This window comes from Cnephaeus nilssonii, assembly GCF_951640355.1.
Source record: "Cnephaeus nilssonii genome assembly, chromosome: 2".
In the NCBI taxonomy this organism is placed as follows: domain Eukaryota; kingdom Metazoa; phylum Chordata; class Mammalia; order Chiroptera; family Vespertilionidae; genus Cnephaeus; species Cnephaeus nilssonii.
In genome coordinates this window covers 25,072,294-25,089,096 of record NC_137073.1, presented here as the reverse complement: position 1 = coordinate 25,089,096, position 16,803 = coordinate 25,072,294, and the positions used below count along the sequence as shown (strand labels likewise).

The window sequence follows — 16,803 nt, the reverse complement described above, 5'->3', positions numbered from 1 at the left end:
GGCGATCGGCACCCCGGGGGGGCGTGGCCGCGCCCGTGCCTGCTCCCCGGGGGTGCCTGGGGTGATCGGCACCCAGGGGGGCGTGGCCACGCCCCTGCTGCCACTCCCCGGGGGTGCCTGGGGTGATCGGCACCCTGGAGGGGCGTGGCCGCGCCCGTGCCCGCTCCCCGGGGGTGCCTGGGGTGATCGGAACCCCGGGGGGGCGTGGCCGCGCCCATGCCCGCTCCCTGGGGGAGCCTGGGGTGATCGTCACCCCGGGGGGCGTGGCCGCGCCCCTGCTGCCACTCCCCGGGGGTGCCTGGGCGATCGGCACCCCGGGGGGGCGTGGCCGCACCCGTGCCGCTGCTCCCCAGGGGTGCCTGGGGCCATCGGCACCCTGGGGGGGGCGTGGCCGTGCCCGTGCCCGCTCCCTGGGGGTGCCTGGGGTGATCGGCACCCCGGGGGGCGTGGCCGCGCCCCTGCTGCCGCTCCCCGGGGGTGCCTGGGCGATCGGCACCCCGGGGGGGCGTGGCCGTGCCCGTGCCGCTGCTCCCCAGGGGTGCCTGGGGCAATCGGCACCCTGGGGGGCGTGGCATGGGGGCGTGGCCGCTCCCCAGGGGTGCCTGGGGCGATGGGCACCCCCGGGGGGGCGTGGCATGGGGGCGTGGCCGCTCCCCAGGGGTGCCTGGGGCGATCGGCACCCCGGGGGGGCGTGGCCGCGCCCGTGCCGCTGCTCCCCAGGGGTGCCTGGGGCCATCGGCACCCTGGGGGGGGGCGTGGCCGCGCCCGTGCCCGCTCCCTGGGGGTGCCTGGGGTGATCGGCACCCCGGAGGGCGTGGCCGCGCCCATGCTGCCGCTCCCCGGGGGTGCCTGGGGCAATCGGCACCCTGGGGGCGTGGCATGGGGGCGTGGCCGCTCCCCAGGGGTGCCTGGGGCGATGGTCACCCCCGGGGGGGCGTGGCATAGGGGCGTGGCCGCTCCTCAGGGGTGCCTGGGGCGATCGGCAGCCCGGGGGGGCGTGGCCACGCCCCTGCCATTGCTCCCCGGGGGTGCCTGGGGCGATCGGCACCCCCTGGGGGCATGGCAAGGGGGCGTGGCCGCTCCCCGGGCGTGCCTGGGGCGATCGGCACCCCAAGGGGCGTGGCATGGGGGCGTGGCCGCTCCCTGGGGGTGCCTGGGCCGATCCGTGTGAGAGGGATGTCCAACTGCAGGTTTAGGCCCGATTCCACAGGGATCGGGCCTAAACCTGCAGTTGGACATCCCCCGAGGGGTCCCATATTAGAGAGGGTGCAAGCTGGGCTGAGGGACACCCTCCCCAGTGCACGAATTTCGTGCACCGGGCCTCTAGTTTAAAATAAAGGGGAGCCCTAGCTGGTTTTGCTCAGTGGATAGAACGTCAGCCTGGGGACTGAAGAGTCCTGGGTTTGATTCTGGAAGAAGGCACCTGGCCAAGTTGTGGATTCGATCCCCAGTAGGGGGTGTGCAGGAGGCAGCCAATCAATGATTCTCCCTCATCATTGATGTTTCTATCTCTCTCTCCCTCTCCCTTCCTCTCTGAAATCAATCAAATATTTTTTAATAAAATAAAATAAAGGGGAGCCCTTGCTGGTGTGGCTCAGTTGGTTGAGCGTTGTCCTGTGCACTGAAAGGTTTCAGGTTCCATTCCACGTCAGGGCTCATGCCCATGTCAGGGAAGCAGCTGATCTATATTTCTCTCTCACATTGATGTTTGGTTTTTTTTCTCTCTCCCTTCCTCTCTCTCTAAAATAAATAAAAACATTTAAAAAATAAAGGGGAAAAATTTCATGGAGCAGCCAGATTTTTGTGGCTTTATAGAAGGAGCTTGTGAATGTGACCTTTCTGTTAGCAAATAATTTTTCTGCTAAAAGGAAGAAGTTAATGGAGAATCTTGCAGAATTTGTGTGTAGTTGCTGCATTGTTAATAACATTTTGCAGCAAAATTCTAAGTTTGACCTAATAGTCATTATAACCAAGATGGCTTGTTATTTGCATCCCCCATATAAATACTAATCAAGGTTTAATGTTCAATATTGACATACCAAGTTGTGTCAGAAACATTTTATTTTTTAATTAGTCACTACTTCTTCAGTGGGTTTAACTGTGTTCTTCATATGCCTTGTAAAATGGCTTACTTTGTTCACTAATTTTGCATGTAAGATGAGCCCAGACTAATGGGAGGTTGTTTTGTCTGATCTCACTTTGATTTTTGACCTTTGAAATCAATTCATACAGGAGTATCTTATCAACATACATGTATTGAGAATATCTATATGTAATACACACAAACAACTGTATCTTAAAAATGTTTAAAGAATTTACATTTTTAAGGTAGTAACCTTTATATATCTAGTTTTCAATGTATGATAAAAACTGTTTTGATCCAAAACTGCTTTAGTTTAGCTATATGGCATATGATAATCACTTATTTTTATTAGAGAATGACAGTTGAGAACATTTCATGTTGGTATGGATATTACATACATATACAAATACATATTGTCAACCGATGGTCATTGTCACCAGCTCAACGCCAACAGGAATACCCAATTTGAGGTTCAGTGAAAAAGGAAACTTGATTCAGAGCAAAACAGCTCAATTGTGATGCAGCCTGGCTGTGAGGCAGCCCTGGGGCCAGGCAGCCCTGAAACCAGGCTTCTCTCTTGCTAGGCATCTCTGCTCTGCTCCAGCCTGGGAAACACAATCTTCAGTCTTTGGTAGGAAGGGGAAGTGTGCTCTCAGAGCCAGACAGGAGCTGGCTTATATAGATAGAAGTCCCCGCCCCTGATCCCTGATTGGTCTGTCCTCATGCAGAGGAGGACTTCAAATCCTCACAGTTTAATTGGCCTAAAAGACACTTTCCTGATTGGTCAGAATAGAACTACTCTGATTAGTTGGTGAAGATATTTATGCAGCTCTGATTGCATGAGGAAAGCCTCAGTCCTATTGGTTGAAATAGGATTCCAGGAACTCCTTTATAAGGGCTGGTTCAGATGACAGAAACACAGTGTGGGCAGGTAGTTTAGTACAGGCTTCTTTGGAAGTGTGGGGGGTGTGAGAGGCCCCAGCATAGAAATAGCTGCTAGGCTCTGTTTTTTAAAATTTGAACCCAGTGAGCCACCAGAACCCATTTTTAGGCAGTATCTTTCTCAGGGTCCCAATTTTTGTTTATTATAAAAACTAGAGGCCCGATGCATGAAGATTTGTGCAAGAATGGGCCTTCCTTCCCCTGGCTGCCAGCACCACCTTCGCTCCCGGTGGAGCCGCCTTTCTGCCTTCCCACACTGCCCAGAGGCCTGGAGTGGCTGGGGCGGTGTGGAACGCCTGCATCCTGCCCCGCCCCCGGCCGCTCGGGGCCTGCATATGCAAATTAACCCACTCTCTTTGTTGGGTTAATTTGCATACTCCTTATTGGTTGGCGGTGTCGTGGAGGTATGGTCAATTTGCATGTTGCTCTTTTATTAGTGTAGATGATAGATGACTTAAAGACCCCTTGAGACAGACAAACTGAGTGTTATGGGGAGCATTTAAAGAAAGAACACTAGGCAGAGAAATGGGGAACATTCTCAAGGCTAGTGGTGTTTAATCAGGAATAGATGGGCAGTAGCAACACTGAAGTGGGGAATATAGGCTATATTGGGACTGATAAGCTCTCTAAAGAGATGGTGGATATATGGGAAAGTGCATATATTGGAAGTCATTAAGATCAATGTATATTGTATTTGCGACTCGACTGCCTAGTGGAAGATAAGGCTAGAAGAGCAGATTGGGACCCAGATGACAGTGATTCCTGGATGGTATGCCAAGCAGTTTAAATTTAGGTTTGTAGTGGAGAGCCATAGAAGTTTTTGAGCTGGGAACATCTTGATCAAATTTCTGCTTTGGAAGAAGTTTGGCAGCATTGGAAGGAATAGGTTTGAAGGGGAGGAGAGACTGGAAAGAGGAGGAGAGGGAGAGCCAGGCCAATTAGAATCCTGTTTTGAGTCTGGGTAAGATAGGGAGTGCCCACAGTGGCAGTGGGTGAGGAAAGAGCTGGACTGGTGGTAGGTAGAAATAAATTGAGTAAGACTGGAGGCTGTTTGGGGGAGGCACTTATTAAGTTGATGAAAAGTAGTTAATGAGTTAATGAGGGGATGAGTTTCTCTGAAGGAGAAGGGCTCAGGCACTGAAGACTGAAAAGGGACAGGTGCTGACTCCGAGGGTGTGAGCCAAGTTGGTGGATAAACATCTAGTTGTATCAAATGAGACATTTTATTAATGGTCAAGGTTTCCTCTTTCTTGTATTAATAGGTTGACAATACTAGTATATTTATTAGTCATGTCTAAACACACACTTTAGCCCTAGATTGTGTCATAGCAGGTATCAGAAGATATTCAATGAAATTTACTTTTCTTGTTACACATCATGCTTCTCAGAAAATAATTTTTTAACTTTTAATTTGAAAATAATTTCAAACTTTAAAAAAGTCACACAAATACTGTTACCAAACTCAAGTGGTTTGCCGCTTGGGGTGTTCTATTCAAGACTGAGAGGTGGTTGTTGCAAAGTAGTTTTATTTACTTGCAGCAAGTAAAAAAGAAAGAGGATTCATACTCAAAGCTCTGTCTCTTTGAAGAGAGGCTTAGCCATTGTTTATAAACATTGTTTGGTCTGTTACACATTGATTTCTTCTTTGTACTTGGCTACACTTATCTGGTTGAGTTCCAGTCAAGCTCATCCAGTTTACAGCTGATCTGCAAAATACTGTGCTACATTTTAACATTTAGCAAGAATAACATTTAGAACTGTCTAGACCTTGAGACCCTTGTTGTATCTAACAATAATTTAAAGATACTCTATCCAGATTCATCTATTGTTAACATATTGCTCCATTTGTTTTTTTGCTTTGTGTACACATGCTCTCTCTTCCTTCCTTTACCCTCCCTCTCTCTCTCTCTCTCTCTATCCAGCAGGTCCTCATCATTTCATTCAGTGTTGTTTCACTATAATGTTGTTTCACTATAATGTTGATTCATTATAATGTTGTTTCACTATAATGTTGATTATTGGAACTTAACTTCTGTTTATATCAATTAGCCTATGGTAAAATTGGTTTTATTATACATCGGTTTGCTTCAGAGTCACAGAACCTATTGATGTCATTAAGTGAGGGCCTACTGGCTTACTGTACACACACACTCTGTATTGCATTCTCTCTCTCTCTTCTCTCTTCAATGCCCCAACAACCCCCCCCCCCCTCACTACCACCAACAATACTTTTTTTCTGAACCATTTGAGAGGAAGTTAGATATATAGTGGTCCTTAATACCCAAATACTCTAAATAAGGATATTCTCTGACATAGCTATAGTACAGTTACCAACCTCGGTTATTCAACATCGATCTAATATTTAACATACTGTTCATATCTGTTTTTTTTTATTCGATCCCATATTATCTTTATAGCTTTTTCTCCTCCAGTATAATATTCAGTCTATAATCCAATCTAAGCTCCAGTCTATATATGTTCCATCTAACTTTCCTGTCTCTTTAGTCTTTTTTATGACCTTTTTTTTTTTTTAAGAACATACCCCCGCCCCTGACACTTTTTTCAACAAAATATTTTTTATTTGGATTTGTGGGCTGTTTCTTTATGATTATATTCAGGTTATACAGTCCTGACCAGAATACTATATAATTGGGTAGCCAAAGGTTTTTCAGGTGTAACATTGTGAAGTATTCACTTCCTAGGGAAGACTTAAGTAGGAGAATGTTCCAAGCAGAATGACTTGATTTTATATGCTTTTCAAAACTTGGGGGCTATAATAAAAAAAAAAATCTATTTACAGACCCATTTAGAAGAGACAGGACTCACACTGGCCATGTGGTCTCTGTTTTTATCAAGTTATATTTCAGGAAACATTTTCTTAAGAAAAAAATTGGGACATATAACTTGATGTAATTCAACATGTCAGATCCTATGAAGCTTTAAAAGTGAAGCCAGGTTTAATTATAAATTTGGCACCTTTTAGGAATAGGAGAGAATTATAGGAAGGTGGGGTATGTCCTGTAAGTGTATTCAAATGCATGTGCAGTGTGATAACTGACTCATGATTGCTTCTTTGCTTCTATTCTGCTGTGTATCCATTAGGTAGTTGTGAAGGGAACAATGCTGGCTTCTGATTTAATGTAATCAAGACTATTATTTTATAGTAGTTCTACTAAAACAGAGACCAGGGGTTTTCTTTTAAAAAAAATTGTTCTTTAAGCACTTTGAACAGCTTAGGGGTGTGTGTGTGTGTGTGTGTGTGTGTGTGTGTGTGTGTATCCAAGCATGATGTAGAACTTGCTTCTGAATAAGCTTGTCATGGGTAAACCTTTAGACTTCAGTTCATAAGGTCTTAACTTACACATAGGCAGCAGCTGCCCATGTTGTTGATTGCTAGTTAAGTGTTCATAGGATTAAGAGTATTAAAATATTTTTATAGGCTAGTCTTCCTGTTATTCTTAACATATTTCATGTTGTTCCACTGTCTGCATTTCAGTCCTACAGCTACCAGCACAGGAAGAAAGAGAAAGCTGAGCCTCAGTCAAGCAGAAGCTGGCTCGGAGGCGAGAGAGACTTCTGACCTTGAGTTTGAGCAGACAGATTCCTGTGCCGAACCCCCCACTGAGGGAAGGAAAAAGACCAAGAAATTTAAAAAAATGAAGAAGGACCTTTCTCCAGCAGGTTTGTATTGGCTCTTTCTGAAGTTCTGGACCTGTGTGCTCTTCAGCCCGCAGGAAACTTGTGTTCTGTGGGAGAGACTACAGCAGGGCTCAGTTGATGCAAGGGACCAGATGTTTTTAGGACCAATTTAATTTAATTTGAGGAATCCTTTAAAAGCCCTGGCTCTTAAAAAAACAACAACAAAAAAAGCCCTGGCTCTTGATAGAGAAGGTTGAAGATGGTTAGTCCATTTTGGTATCTTCTCTCTCCTCCATGGGTTAGAGGTTTTGCTGATGTGCTTAAAGCAGCCTCCATATTTTAAATGTACATTTAACTTTGCACAGAGGCCTACTCCTACACATATTATTTTTGGTAGCAGAGTTTTTTTTCACTGTTCCCACGAAAACCCAGGCAACCTGGATTTCTCTCTGAAGCAGAATTATATAAGGAGCAAAGGAAACAGGAAATTAGCACATGTTGAGAGCTTACTATGTGCTAGATGCTGTAGTAGGAGTTTTTTTTCTTTACTTATTTAATTTCATCCTCACAATAGCCCAGACATAGGGAATTGCCATCAGAAACATATGCAGGTCCCTGTAGCTGCTAGTAAGAAGCAGACCCAGAAGGTGAGCCCCAGCCCACCTGAAGCCGAAACACACATCCTCTCTGTCACTCAGACGTGCTATGGAGGATCCATGACCTAACTCAGCCCTTCATGCCCAGACCCTATAGAGGGCTAGAGTGTGGGAGGAAGGGGCTTGCTTGTCAGAATCGGCCATAACCTGATGAGGCAACAGTCACAGTGACAATAATTATAGCTGCTGCTGACTGAGTGTTTGCCAAGGATCCAGCACGACACCTAATGCTTAACAGAAATTCTTTCATGTAAATACCTGAGGTAGTCATCATGGGCCGGTTTGCGGGTAAGAAAACAGAGGCCTAAAGGATTACTGACTTGCTCAGGGTCATGGAGCAATTAATTCTGTCCTATAAGGAAGCTGGTGTTTGTAAGCACAGTTATGTATTGTCTGTTCGGGGAAGAAGGCCCAGCTACCTAGATGCCATTATTCCTTGTTCCTTATCTCTTTACATCATGACAGTCGCCCTGGTCAGCAGGCCCAACAACCAAACTGAAGGAAGGTAGTAAAGCAATGGAACGTGATTCATACCCAAGCTAGGAACTTGTGTTTCAGTTCATTCCTTACATGTGGTCCAAACTAACTGTAGGAAGTTTTCTGCATCTCAGTATTAATGAAATGAAAGAAGTGGCAAAATGTCGCATAAGCTTTTTTACAATATGCTGATGCCTAACTTAACTGAAAACTTTAAACTCTGATTGGAAGCCTGGAGTGTATATTTGAGCTGTCTCCTTGAATCGGGGTGTCTCCCTTTACTTGCCTCCCATGCTTTCCTTAAAATAAGTTTTGAGAAGTTCTTAATCTGTAACATACTTAGTCTTCATCTAAGTATGTTATTGCTGCTGATTTATACCTGCTCAACACATGTTAAATATTAAATGTTAGCCCGACTTTTAGCGGTCACTCCGAGCATGATGGGGGCGGGGGGGCTGGGGCGGGAGGGCTCCCCTCTTGTATTCCTCTCCTTCATATCTTGTTCTCTTTTGAATTTTTCAGCTTAGCTATTACTTTTCAGGGACAAAATTTCAGGGTTTTTTTTCTATCTCAGCATAATCTTAAAGGTATTAAAATCAAAATACCTAGTAATAGACTGCATTAATAGATTAGCTCCTTTTATAACTTTCATCATTTTAAATGAAAGCTTTATATGAATTATTTGGGGTTTTGAATTTATAATACCATCATTTAAATAGTTTTTTCCCCTCTTCCATTGACAGTAAAACTGTAACTGCCACAAGATGTGAGCTTAAAAAAAATGATAGATTTTGTACTTCATTGTCAGTCATAGAGAGAAACATCTTGACAACTTTGAATTGAACTACAGAACTTGAGAGAATTTAGCTTTCTTTCGGAGCGCCGCTCACCAAGTTAGACCTAGCAGTGGCAGGGTAGAAATTTAATGGACTCTTTTCTGTTGGTTTGTTGTAGTGTTTGGTCCTGATATTAGCAGGATGCAGGTCAAGTGATTAGGTGTAGAATCTGTTGAATTAACCAACTTTGGTTGCTTGGTGACTTTAATAAGGTCCTATAGTAGTGAGAGGACCGGGTTCAGCCCCTGTGAAGGGTCTGTCTTCAACTCTCATGTTCCAGAGCTGTGAAGCCTGGTTGGGTGTTGGCTGGAACTGTGCTGCAGTGTTTGGAGTGTGGGAAAGTCTGTCTCAGAGACAGGTAAGGCATCAAGTCTGAGCTGTGCTACTGTGGAGAGAGTATCTTGGCAGGTACTCGGGGGATTCACAAAGGTGTGTTGGGTGCCCAGTACCCTCAGAGAGGGCATGAAAACATAAAACATTGCTTCATTTGTAGGGAATTTTCTCTTTTCCAAGGAGGACATAGCAAGAAGTAAGACCATAGAATGTTGTGTACTGTGGCAATCATGGGACAAAGGATGCTCAATAAACTCCACACAAAACAGTGCCGTTTTCCTTAGTTATACATAGTAATATCTAAAGTACATGAGGAGGTAAGTATTAGAACCCTTTCTAGATAACAAAATGACCCATTTAAGTTTAAAAAATATACCAGACATTGTACTAGGAACGTCCTTTGTTAACTTGTTTAGCCCTTAGAAAAACCCTATCAAGTACATATTCAATTTCTATAGGAAACCAAGGCTCAAAGAGTTATCAACTGGCCAAGTCAAATATGCGGGGGCGGGGGGGGTGGGGTGTGGAGGCTGTTTGATCCAGAGCTCACACATTGCACCAGAGGAAGCAAAGGGTTCTTTATGTACAAACATGAGGATTTCTGGCAGTTGTTCTGGATCAGAAACAGTTACCAACCTGGACTTTCAAATGAAGTTGTGATAAAAACCCAATGACCGCTCCCCTTGGAGCTTCTATTTTATGCACATATTATGTACTTAGTAAATATTATTCTCTTAGGCTTTGCTGTTTCTATCCTATTTTTAGGAAGCAAATATATAATGTAAGCTCCCTTCTTTTATATTTATTATGACTAGTGTAGATTGATAGTGCTATCTACTTTTCCTCTGCAGAATTCAAGGTACATAAAGGAAAACAATTCCGTGTGCCATTTATGCTGGAATAAACTGTCTTTGGGAAATGGTCCCAGGCAGTGTTTAATGGATGGGCTTCCGTAGCACACTTGTTCTGGATGCCTAAGTGAAGAGTGTCCCTAGGGCCTGGAGAAACCCCAGCCTCGCCTGTAGGCTGACAGTAGTTGCCTGACACTGAGCAGACTGGCTACTCAGAATACTGATGGACAGTCCAGGGCCGGAGGTTCCATAAGCACCCTGTTAGGCCGTGGTCACGGAGGAACGCCAGAGACATGGACCGTTTGTATTGACTGTTCTGTCATGATAGAGACGTTGCTCCAACTCTCTCTTCCCCCTTGCACTTAAAACAACACATTAGACCTTTGACTTTTTGCCAAGAACCGTGAGTTTCACTGGAGTCTTGACTAGTCTGTTGAACTTTTCAAGCTCAAAGCCATAGGGTCAGAATATAAAAAATTAGAATCTTCATAGAGCAGCAATCTCCTTATACTATCACAGGCCTCCTTAGAGTCAGAAATGAGATCTGCAGTTGCTGCTGTTGGTCACCTGAGTAACCAGGCTGGGAAAGATCAGCGACCTCCCCAGGAGCTTTTTAATTACTCAGAGTGTGGTTACCAGCCTCAGTGTGGGAAGTGAGATGTGTGCTGCTCTGGGCTGTGGGGCAGTTTGCTCAGTGCATTTTTGTGCCCTCCCCGTTCCTCCTGGCAACTCTCTGGGACCCCCACAAACGATCCAGGGGGAGCTTCGCCTGCTGGGAAACCACCCTTTGGAGCATTTCCTAAGGAGTTAGTAACTTTCTATGGCACCCCGAAGGATCTTCCCAAATACAGAATTCTGCTCTGTAGAAAATGATACCTTGGCATATTTCCAGTGTACCATGTAGCTTTTAGATTCTGTTTTGGATTCACCTAAGGTCAGAGATGTCTTACCTCTCGGAGTTCCTTCCTCTCCACTCTGGTTAGTTGAAAGATAAATAAGCAGAAACAGTCACCAATTGTGTGGACTGCTTTTTAATCTCTTTTGTTGTTTTGGTTAATAAAAATAATGTGCTCACTATGAAAATCTGTAAAGTGAAGAAAAATAGAAAGTTACTTGATAGTCTGTTAATATGTTTTACTCCACCTCTCATTTTTAAAAAATATATTTTTATTGATTTCAGAGAGGAAGGGAGAGGGAGAGAGAAATAGAAATATCAATGATGAGAGAGAGAATCATTGATCGGCTGCCTCCTGCATGCCCCCTACTGGGGATCCAGCCCACAACTCAGGCAAGTGCCCTGACCAGGAAACGTACTGTGACCTCCTGGTTCATAGGTCAACACTCAACACTGAGCCCCTCTGGCTGGGCTCCACCTGTCATTTTTATACATCATTGGCATCATACTCTATGAAAGTTCGTATCCTGTTTTTTCTCCATTAAAAAAACAACCCTTGGCCAAATAATTTTTTTATCAGCATAATATTTTATATTATATTTTTGTTGTCTTTTTAAAACAACATTTCTAATATCTTTTACAGGACAGCCTTTTAAAAATATAAATTATGTACAATAGAAATAATCACTTGTAGATGTACAATTTGATTAGTTTTGACAAATGTGTACATTCATTTAACAATCACTATGATTGAGATATAGACCAGGTCTATCATGCCCCTTTGTAGTCATCTTTGCCTGCATGCCTAGATCCTGATAACCACTGATATGCTTTCTATTGCTGTAATTTTGCCTTTTTCAGAATATCATAGAAATGGAACCAAATAATAGGTAACCTTTGAGTCTTTCATTTAGTATAATGCATTTGAGATTCATTCATGTTGTTGTATGTATTCACGGTTTATTCCTTATCGCTGAATAGTATTCTGCTTTATGGACATATTGCTGTTTATCCACTAATGGACTGGTGCATGGATTCATGCACATTGAAAGGAAATCAATTAGAAGAAATATTTTAATATTGCTATTCGCCCTTTCTCTATAATAGAAGTGTCAGAGATGAAGTGTCAGAGGTATGTAATGCCAAGAGTTGGTCTTCAGACATACTTTGTCGACGCCGCCGCTTTCTTTCTGCTTCAGAATGCCAACAAAACAACCAAATTCACAATCGACAATGACAAATCGAAACACACGCATGCGATTGGCACCAGCGAGAGCTTTATATGTATCGCGCATGCGCGAGTCAACATTTATTTTTAAATTGCCAGTGTGCATCATATGTACCGGCCGGCCAGTTGGACAGATGGATGGTCAGTCACTTAGCCTTTTATATATATAGATTTTGCCAGTTGGCATTTAGATTGGTACCGGATTTCGGCTACTAAGAATCAAGCTGCTATAATCATTTAGGTACAGGTTTTTGAATGGACTAATTTTCATTTCTTTTGAGTAAATACCTGGGAGTAGAATTGCTGGGTCATATGGTAAATGTATGTTTGACTTCATAAGAAACTGGCACCTGTTTTCTAAAGTAGCTGCACCATTTGCATTCCCACCAGCAGGGTAGGATGGTCCCAGTGGCTCTGTACATTGACAAGTACTGGTATTGTCCTTTTACAGCCATTCCGGTGGGTATGTAGTGATATCTCATTGTTGCTTTGATTTCAATTTCCCTAATGACTAATTGATGTTAAGTATCTCATTATGTGATTATTTGCCATCCAAATCTCTCCTTTGGTGAAATGTTTGTTCATATATTTGCCCTTCCCCTTCCTCCCCTCCCCCCCACTGAGTTGTTTTCTTCTTACTCAGTTTTGAGAGTTCCTTATATATTCTGGATACAAGTTCTTTTGGGTGTTTTGCAAAATCTTCCAAACTTTTCATATTCTGTGTGTGTGTGTGTGTGTGTGTGTGTGTGTGTGTGTGTGTGTACTTTACAGAGTTTTTTAATTCTCTTAACAGTATTTTTCAAGTAGCAGAAGCTTTAAATTTTAACAAAATCCAGTTTATCAATTTTTCTTGCATTATGCCTTTGGTATTATATTTAAGAAATCTTTGCCTAACTCAAGATTGCAATGATTTTCTCCTATGTTTTCTTCTAGAAGTTTTAGGTTTTACATTTAGGTGTACAATCCATTTTTAATTAATCTTTGTAAAGGATGCAAGGTATGGATTGAGGTCCATCATAGTAGGAGGCAGATGCCCTTAAGTGTCTGTTTTAAAAAATAATAATTGTTCCTAAATAATTTTTGCACTCTAGTAAAACAGGACTGTGAAAATGAGTTCCATGGAAAATTGACCATGGCTCCTTACCCACTAGCTCTGAGACTGATCCTTGGACAGTCCACAGTGCTCTCTTTCCGGAAAGTGCTGGAAAGAACACTAGCCGTGACCTCCAGCTCGCCTATGTCTGGGTCTCCTTTAAGGTTCCTAAAGTTCTGGTTCTTCTGTACATATTCTTGTTCAGCAGCTGCACATTTTAGACAGTGAAAAGTAGCATCTCCTTGACGGCAGGCTGATGGCTTCCTGGGAACAACCATGCTCAGTGTTGGGCTCCTTATTGATAAGGGGAAGGGACCCAATGCGTATGAAAAACTTGCTTTGTGCTAGGAACTTTGCTAGATCCCAGAGTCCTCTGTGGCATAAAGTACTAGTCAGTCCATCTTATAGATGAGGCAATGAAAGTTGTTCTAAGTCATCCAGCTAGTAAAATGGGCAAGCCAGATTTGCCCATCTCCAAAGTTCTTTCCATTATTTCTCACTAGATCTTCACAGAGTCACTACTGGGTATATGGTGGCGTGCCACCCTACTCACACACGTTCCCATCCATCTAATGGCAGGTGCTACTATAAGTATGACAGTGCAATTGCTTTTAGTCATTTACCTTCCCCTGCCCCCCTTGGCTAGTTTTAATTCATTTCCTCACATTGGGCATTGTGGCCTTTACCTTTATAGTGGCTAATTGGCTGCTATTTATTTGATGTGAATTATAAAAATGCCCTTATTGATATTTATTTTCCTGCCTCCCAATAGGTACTGTTTGAACGTATGAGTGAGAAGGTCAGGCTAGTTATATTTATCATGGGCCAATACAGCACTTAGTTATTCCAGGGAGGGCAGTGTTTCTGTTTTTTTTTTTTTGTGTGTGTGTGTGTGTGTGTGTGTGTTTTGTGTTTTTTTTTTGTTTGTTTTAGTTTTTAATCTTTTATAACAGGATCACATGAATCTTTTTCATGTGAGTCATCTCCAGCCCATTTTCACTCCTCAGGATAGGTCTTGCAGTCTTCATTGAGAGTCCCAAGGCTTGCATGTTCAACACAGCGGTGCAAACATTAAAGTCCCCTCTCCTGGTCTGCTCCCCTGTCTCTTTGGATTTTCTCTCAATAAGTGATTGGAAGTGGGATTTCTCATTTTAGCTGAAATGCCCGTGTTATTTCAGGTGTTTAGATCTCGTTCCTTTTAGGCATTCCTGTCATTAACAGTAGCCAGTCTCAGCTGAGCGATTTTCTACTTTGTGGGACACCGAACCCCATATCTTCTTAAGAGTTACTCTCCATTTCAGGCATCATCAAAGACCTCTTTTGAAATCTTGGAATGTTAGCAGCTGGGGTTGGCTCTGCCCATTTTCCCTGCCAACCCTGCAGTTATGGCTTAAATAAGGCATGACACCAGCGGTGCAGGGAGGGGCTGGCCCGCTACACTTTCCATTGTGAACACGCCTTTTCCTAACTTAGTTCCCGTTCGCTCAGCTCCGGACATCGGCGCTCCAGGCCCTGACACATCTGTGTAGTTTCTGTTGCAGAAAGTGGCATGGATGGAAAAGAAGGGCTCACTTTGAGTTGAAGCTGTTTGTAATGGAAAAGGTTCCTTCAGTCCAAGAAGACCTTAGCCGGAGTTGCTGAGGTCGGAAAAAGCTATACAAGCTTCTTTGCCCTTTTTGGGATCTCAGAACCCGCACTGGTCAGCTTCTCTCCATGCTGATCTCGGTGCCCGTAGCCCACAGATCACAGAAACCCAGCTTTCTGGGACTTGGCAGGGCTCTTGGTGCTGTAGAAGGATGCAGACTCCATCTCGGCCACTCAGCCTCGCTGAGCCTCTTCTTGCATCTGTGAAATGGGGATATTTGTACCATCGTGTGGGGCTTTTTTGAAGAGTAAATGAACTAAGTGCTCAGCATGGTGGCTAGCAAAGAATATGGTGTGTGTGCCACTGGGAGATGTAAGTGTCCATGTGTTAACTCCTGTAAAATGACAGAGGCAGCCGAGTGGGGAGGGAGGCACCTCATGGTCCTACCTGGGATGTGTCTGTGGTGTCCCGCCGTTTGCTGGACAGTGCTCTCCGTAGACAAGACCTGCCAGGACTTTCCCCGCGTGGCTGTGCGGCTGCCCTGCCCTGTGATGGTGGCTCTGTTCTCCAGGGGCTGCCCTCTCCTTGCTCATCTTGTTTTGTCCTTTCCCACCAGGAAGCATCTCGGACAGCTCTGCCAAGCTCTTTGAAGTTCCTGACACGTGGTAGCCGAGGCCTGAGTGAGACAAGTCGCGGGTGCTGTCGCTGGGAAAGAACCAGCGGACGTTGGAAGCCATACCCTATTCAATAAGTGCGGTGTGGGAGGGTTTGAAAACGGCGTGTCCTGGGAAAAGCTCAGCTTTTGTTTTTGTGGCTGTGCATTTTTCCTTCCTTTCGATTGTAAACTGTCTGCTGACACTCAGCACGGCTGTAGGCTGTAGGGTGTACATTATTGACCAGTTATTTGTTGCTCATGTGAAGCCTTCCCTGTGATGAATTAGCGTGTGTAAGACTCCACCTGACGGGGGTGTCGGCTGTGAAATATGCAGAAAGAGCTGACACTCTTGGGGGCTGTGATGACGAGTTTGGGGTTGAACTCCTTCCTGCTTCAAGGGGTTTCCTTGTCTCCTCATGCTCGGATTCCTAGCACATGGTTACCGTCTCCTAGTGGGGAAATCGGTTATGTCTGTCTGCTTCCCACCTTAGCTGCCTGAAAATATGAAGCTTTCAAGCTTATCTTTCCAGTAGAAAAATCTCTACCGACAAAGGAGCTTCCCATATGCCTTGGCCTTGGGCATATTTATTTAGAGTTATTTTTTCCTACGATGTGAGTTTCTTGCGCGGGGACAAGTAAAAAAGTTAATTTCTGTTTTTACATGTAGTGCTCTGTTCACTTGTCGGTGTGGTTGTCTCCTCTGTGTGTGGGTGGCTGTCCCGGAAGAAGGTGGCATGTGTGCATACCTGTGCGTGCCTGTGTGAAATCATGGCAAAGCTGCGTGTACCCGCCCTTCCTCTGTCGAAGCAGATCACAACGGAGACGGAATTTCGTGGATCTACTTCAATAGAGCTGCTTCATAGAGATCATTGTTAGATATATAACATTTTTGTATCACAGAAATAAAAATGAAAAATGTATTTCCAAAAGGTGAAAATTAAAGACATTTTCATAGGATTCTGGTTTTTTCCTTTCTTTTTCTTTTTTTTAAATAAGTGAATGACATATTCAGTCTCTACATAGGTATCATGTCTCTCTAAAGATCAGCCCTGAAAAGCTGAGGTAAGTCACTGGAGCTTCTTTTCTCTCTAACCCTATACCAGCCTCGTGCGTCAGAGCCTGTGCTGGAGCTGCGTCCTCTGGTAAAGGCGGCGTGGAGGCCTGCGTCGTTTCCACAGTGGGAGGAGTCTGAGCCCTCACAGCTGACCGGAACTGCAAACTGGCGGTGTGTGAATTCAGATTTGTAAGACACTTCCCCAATGAAGAGCCTCTTAACATTTCCCATTCTAGTCCTCTCCCTTCCGCAGGAGTCTGATAGCCACAAAGTTACAAACCCAAACTGGCCCCCTTCTAAGCTGTCTCTGCTCCCAGCTCAGTGGGGAGAGAGATGGGAGAGTGGGAAACAGTAAAGGAAGGGACCACGGCAGGGGCTTAAAGAGTGCGGCTGGGCTCTGCTGTCATTAAAGCTTACAGGGAAAACAGCTAGTACCGGACACTTCTTTTTAACTAGTGAATAAGAGGGAAAACCAC

General features: G+C 44.5%; 1 protein-coding gene across 2 annotated transcripts in view; it reads left to right on the top strand.

Moving 5' to 3' along the window:
• Nucleotides 1-16,230, top strand: part of PARN (poly(A)-specific ribonuclease) — a 162,825-nt gene extending 146,595 nt beyond the window's left edge. For both annotated transcript variants that reach the window (XM_079794305.1, XM_079794306.1), the window contains exons 23-24: nt 6,522-6,706; nt 15,235-16,230. In XM_079794305.1, the coding sequence (XP_079650431.1) occupies nt 6,522-6,706; nt 15,235-15,287 (238 nt within the window). In that variant the 3' untranslated portion in view covers nt 15,288-16,230. The remainder of the gene's footprint in view (nt 1-6,521; nt 6,707-15,234) is intronic.
• Nucleotides 16,231-16,803: the final 573 nt, after the last annotated feature.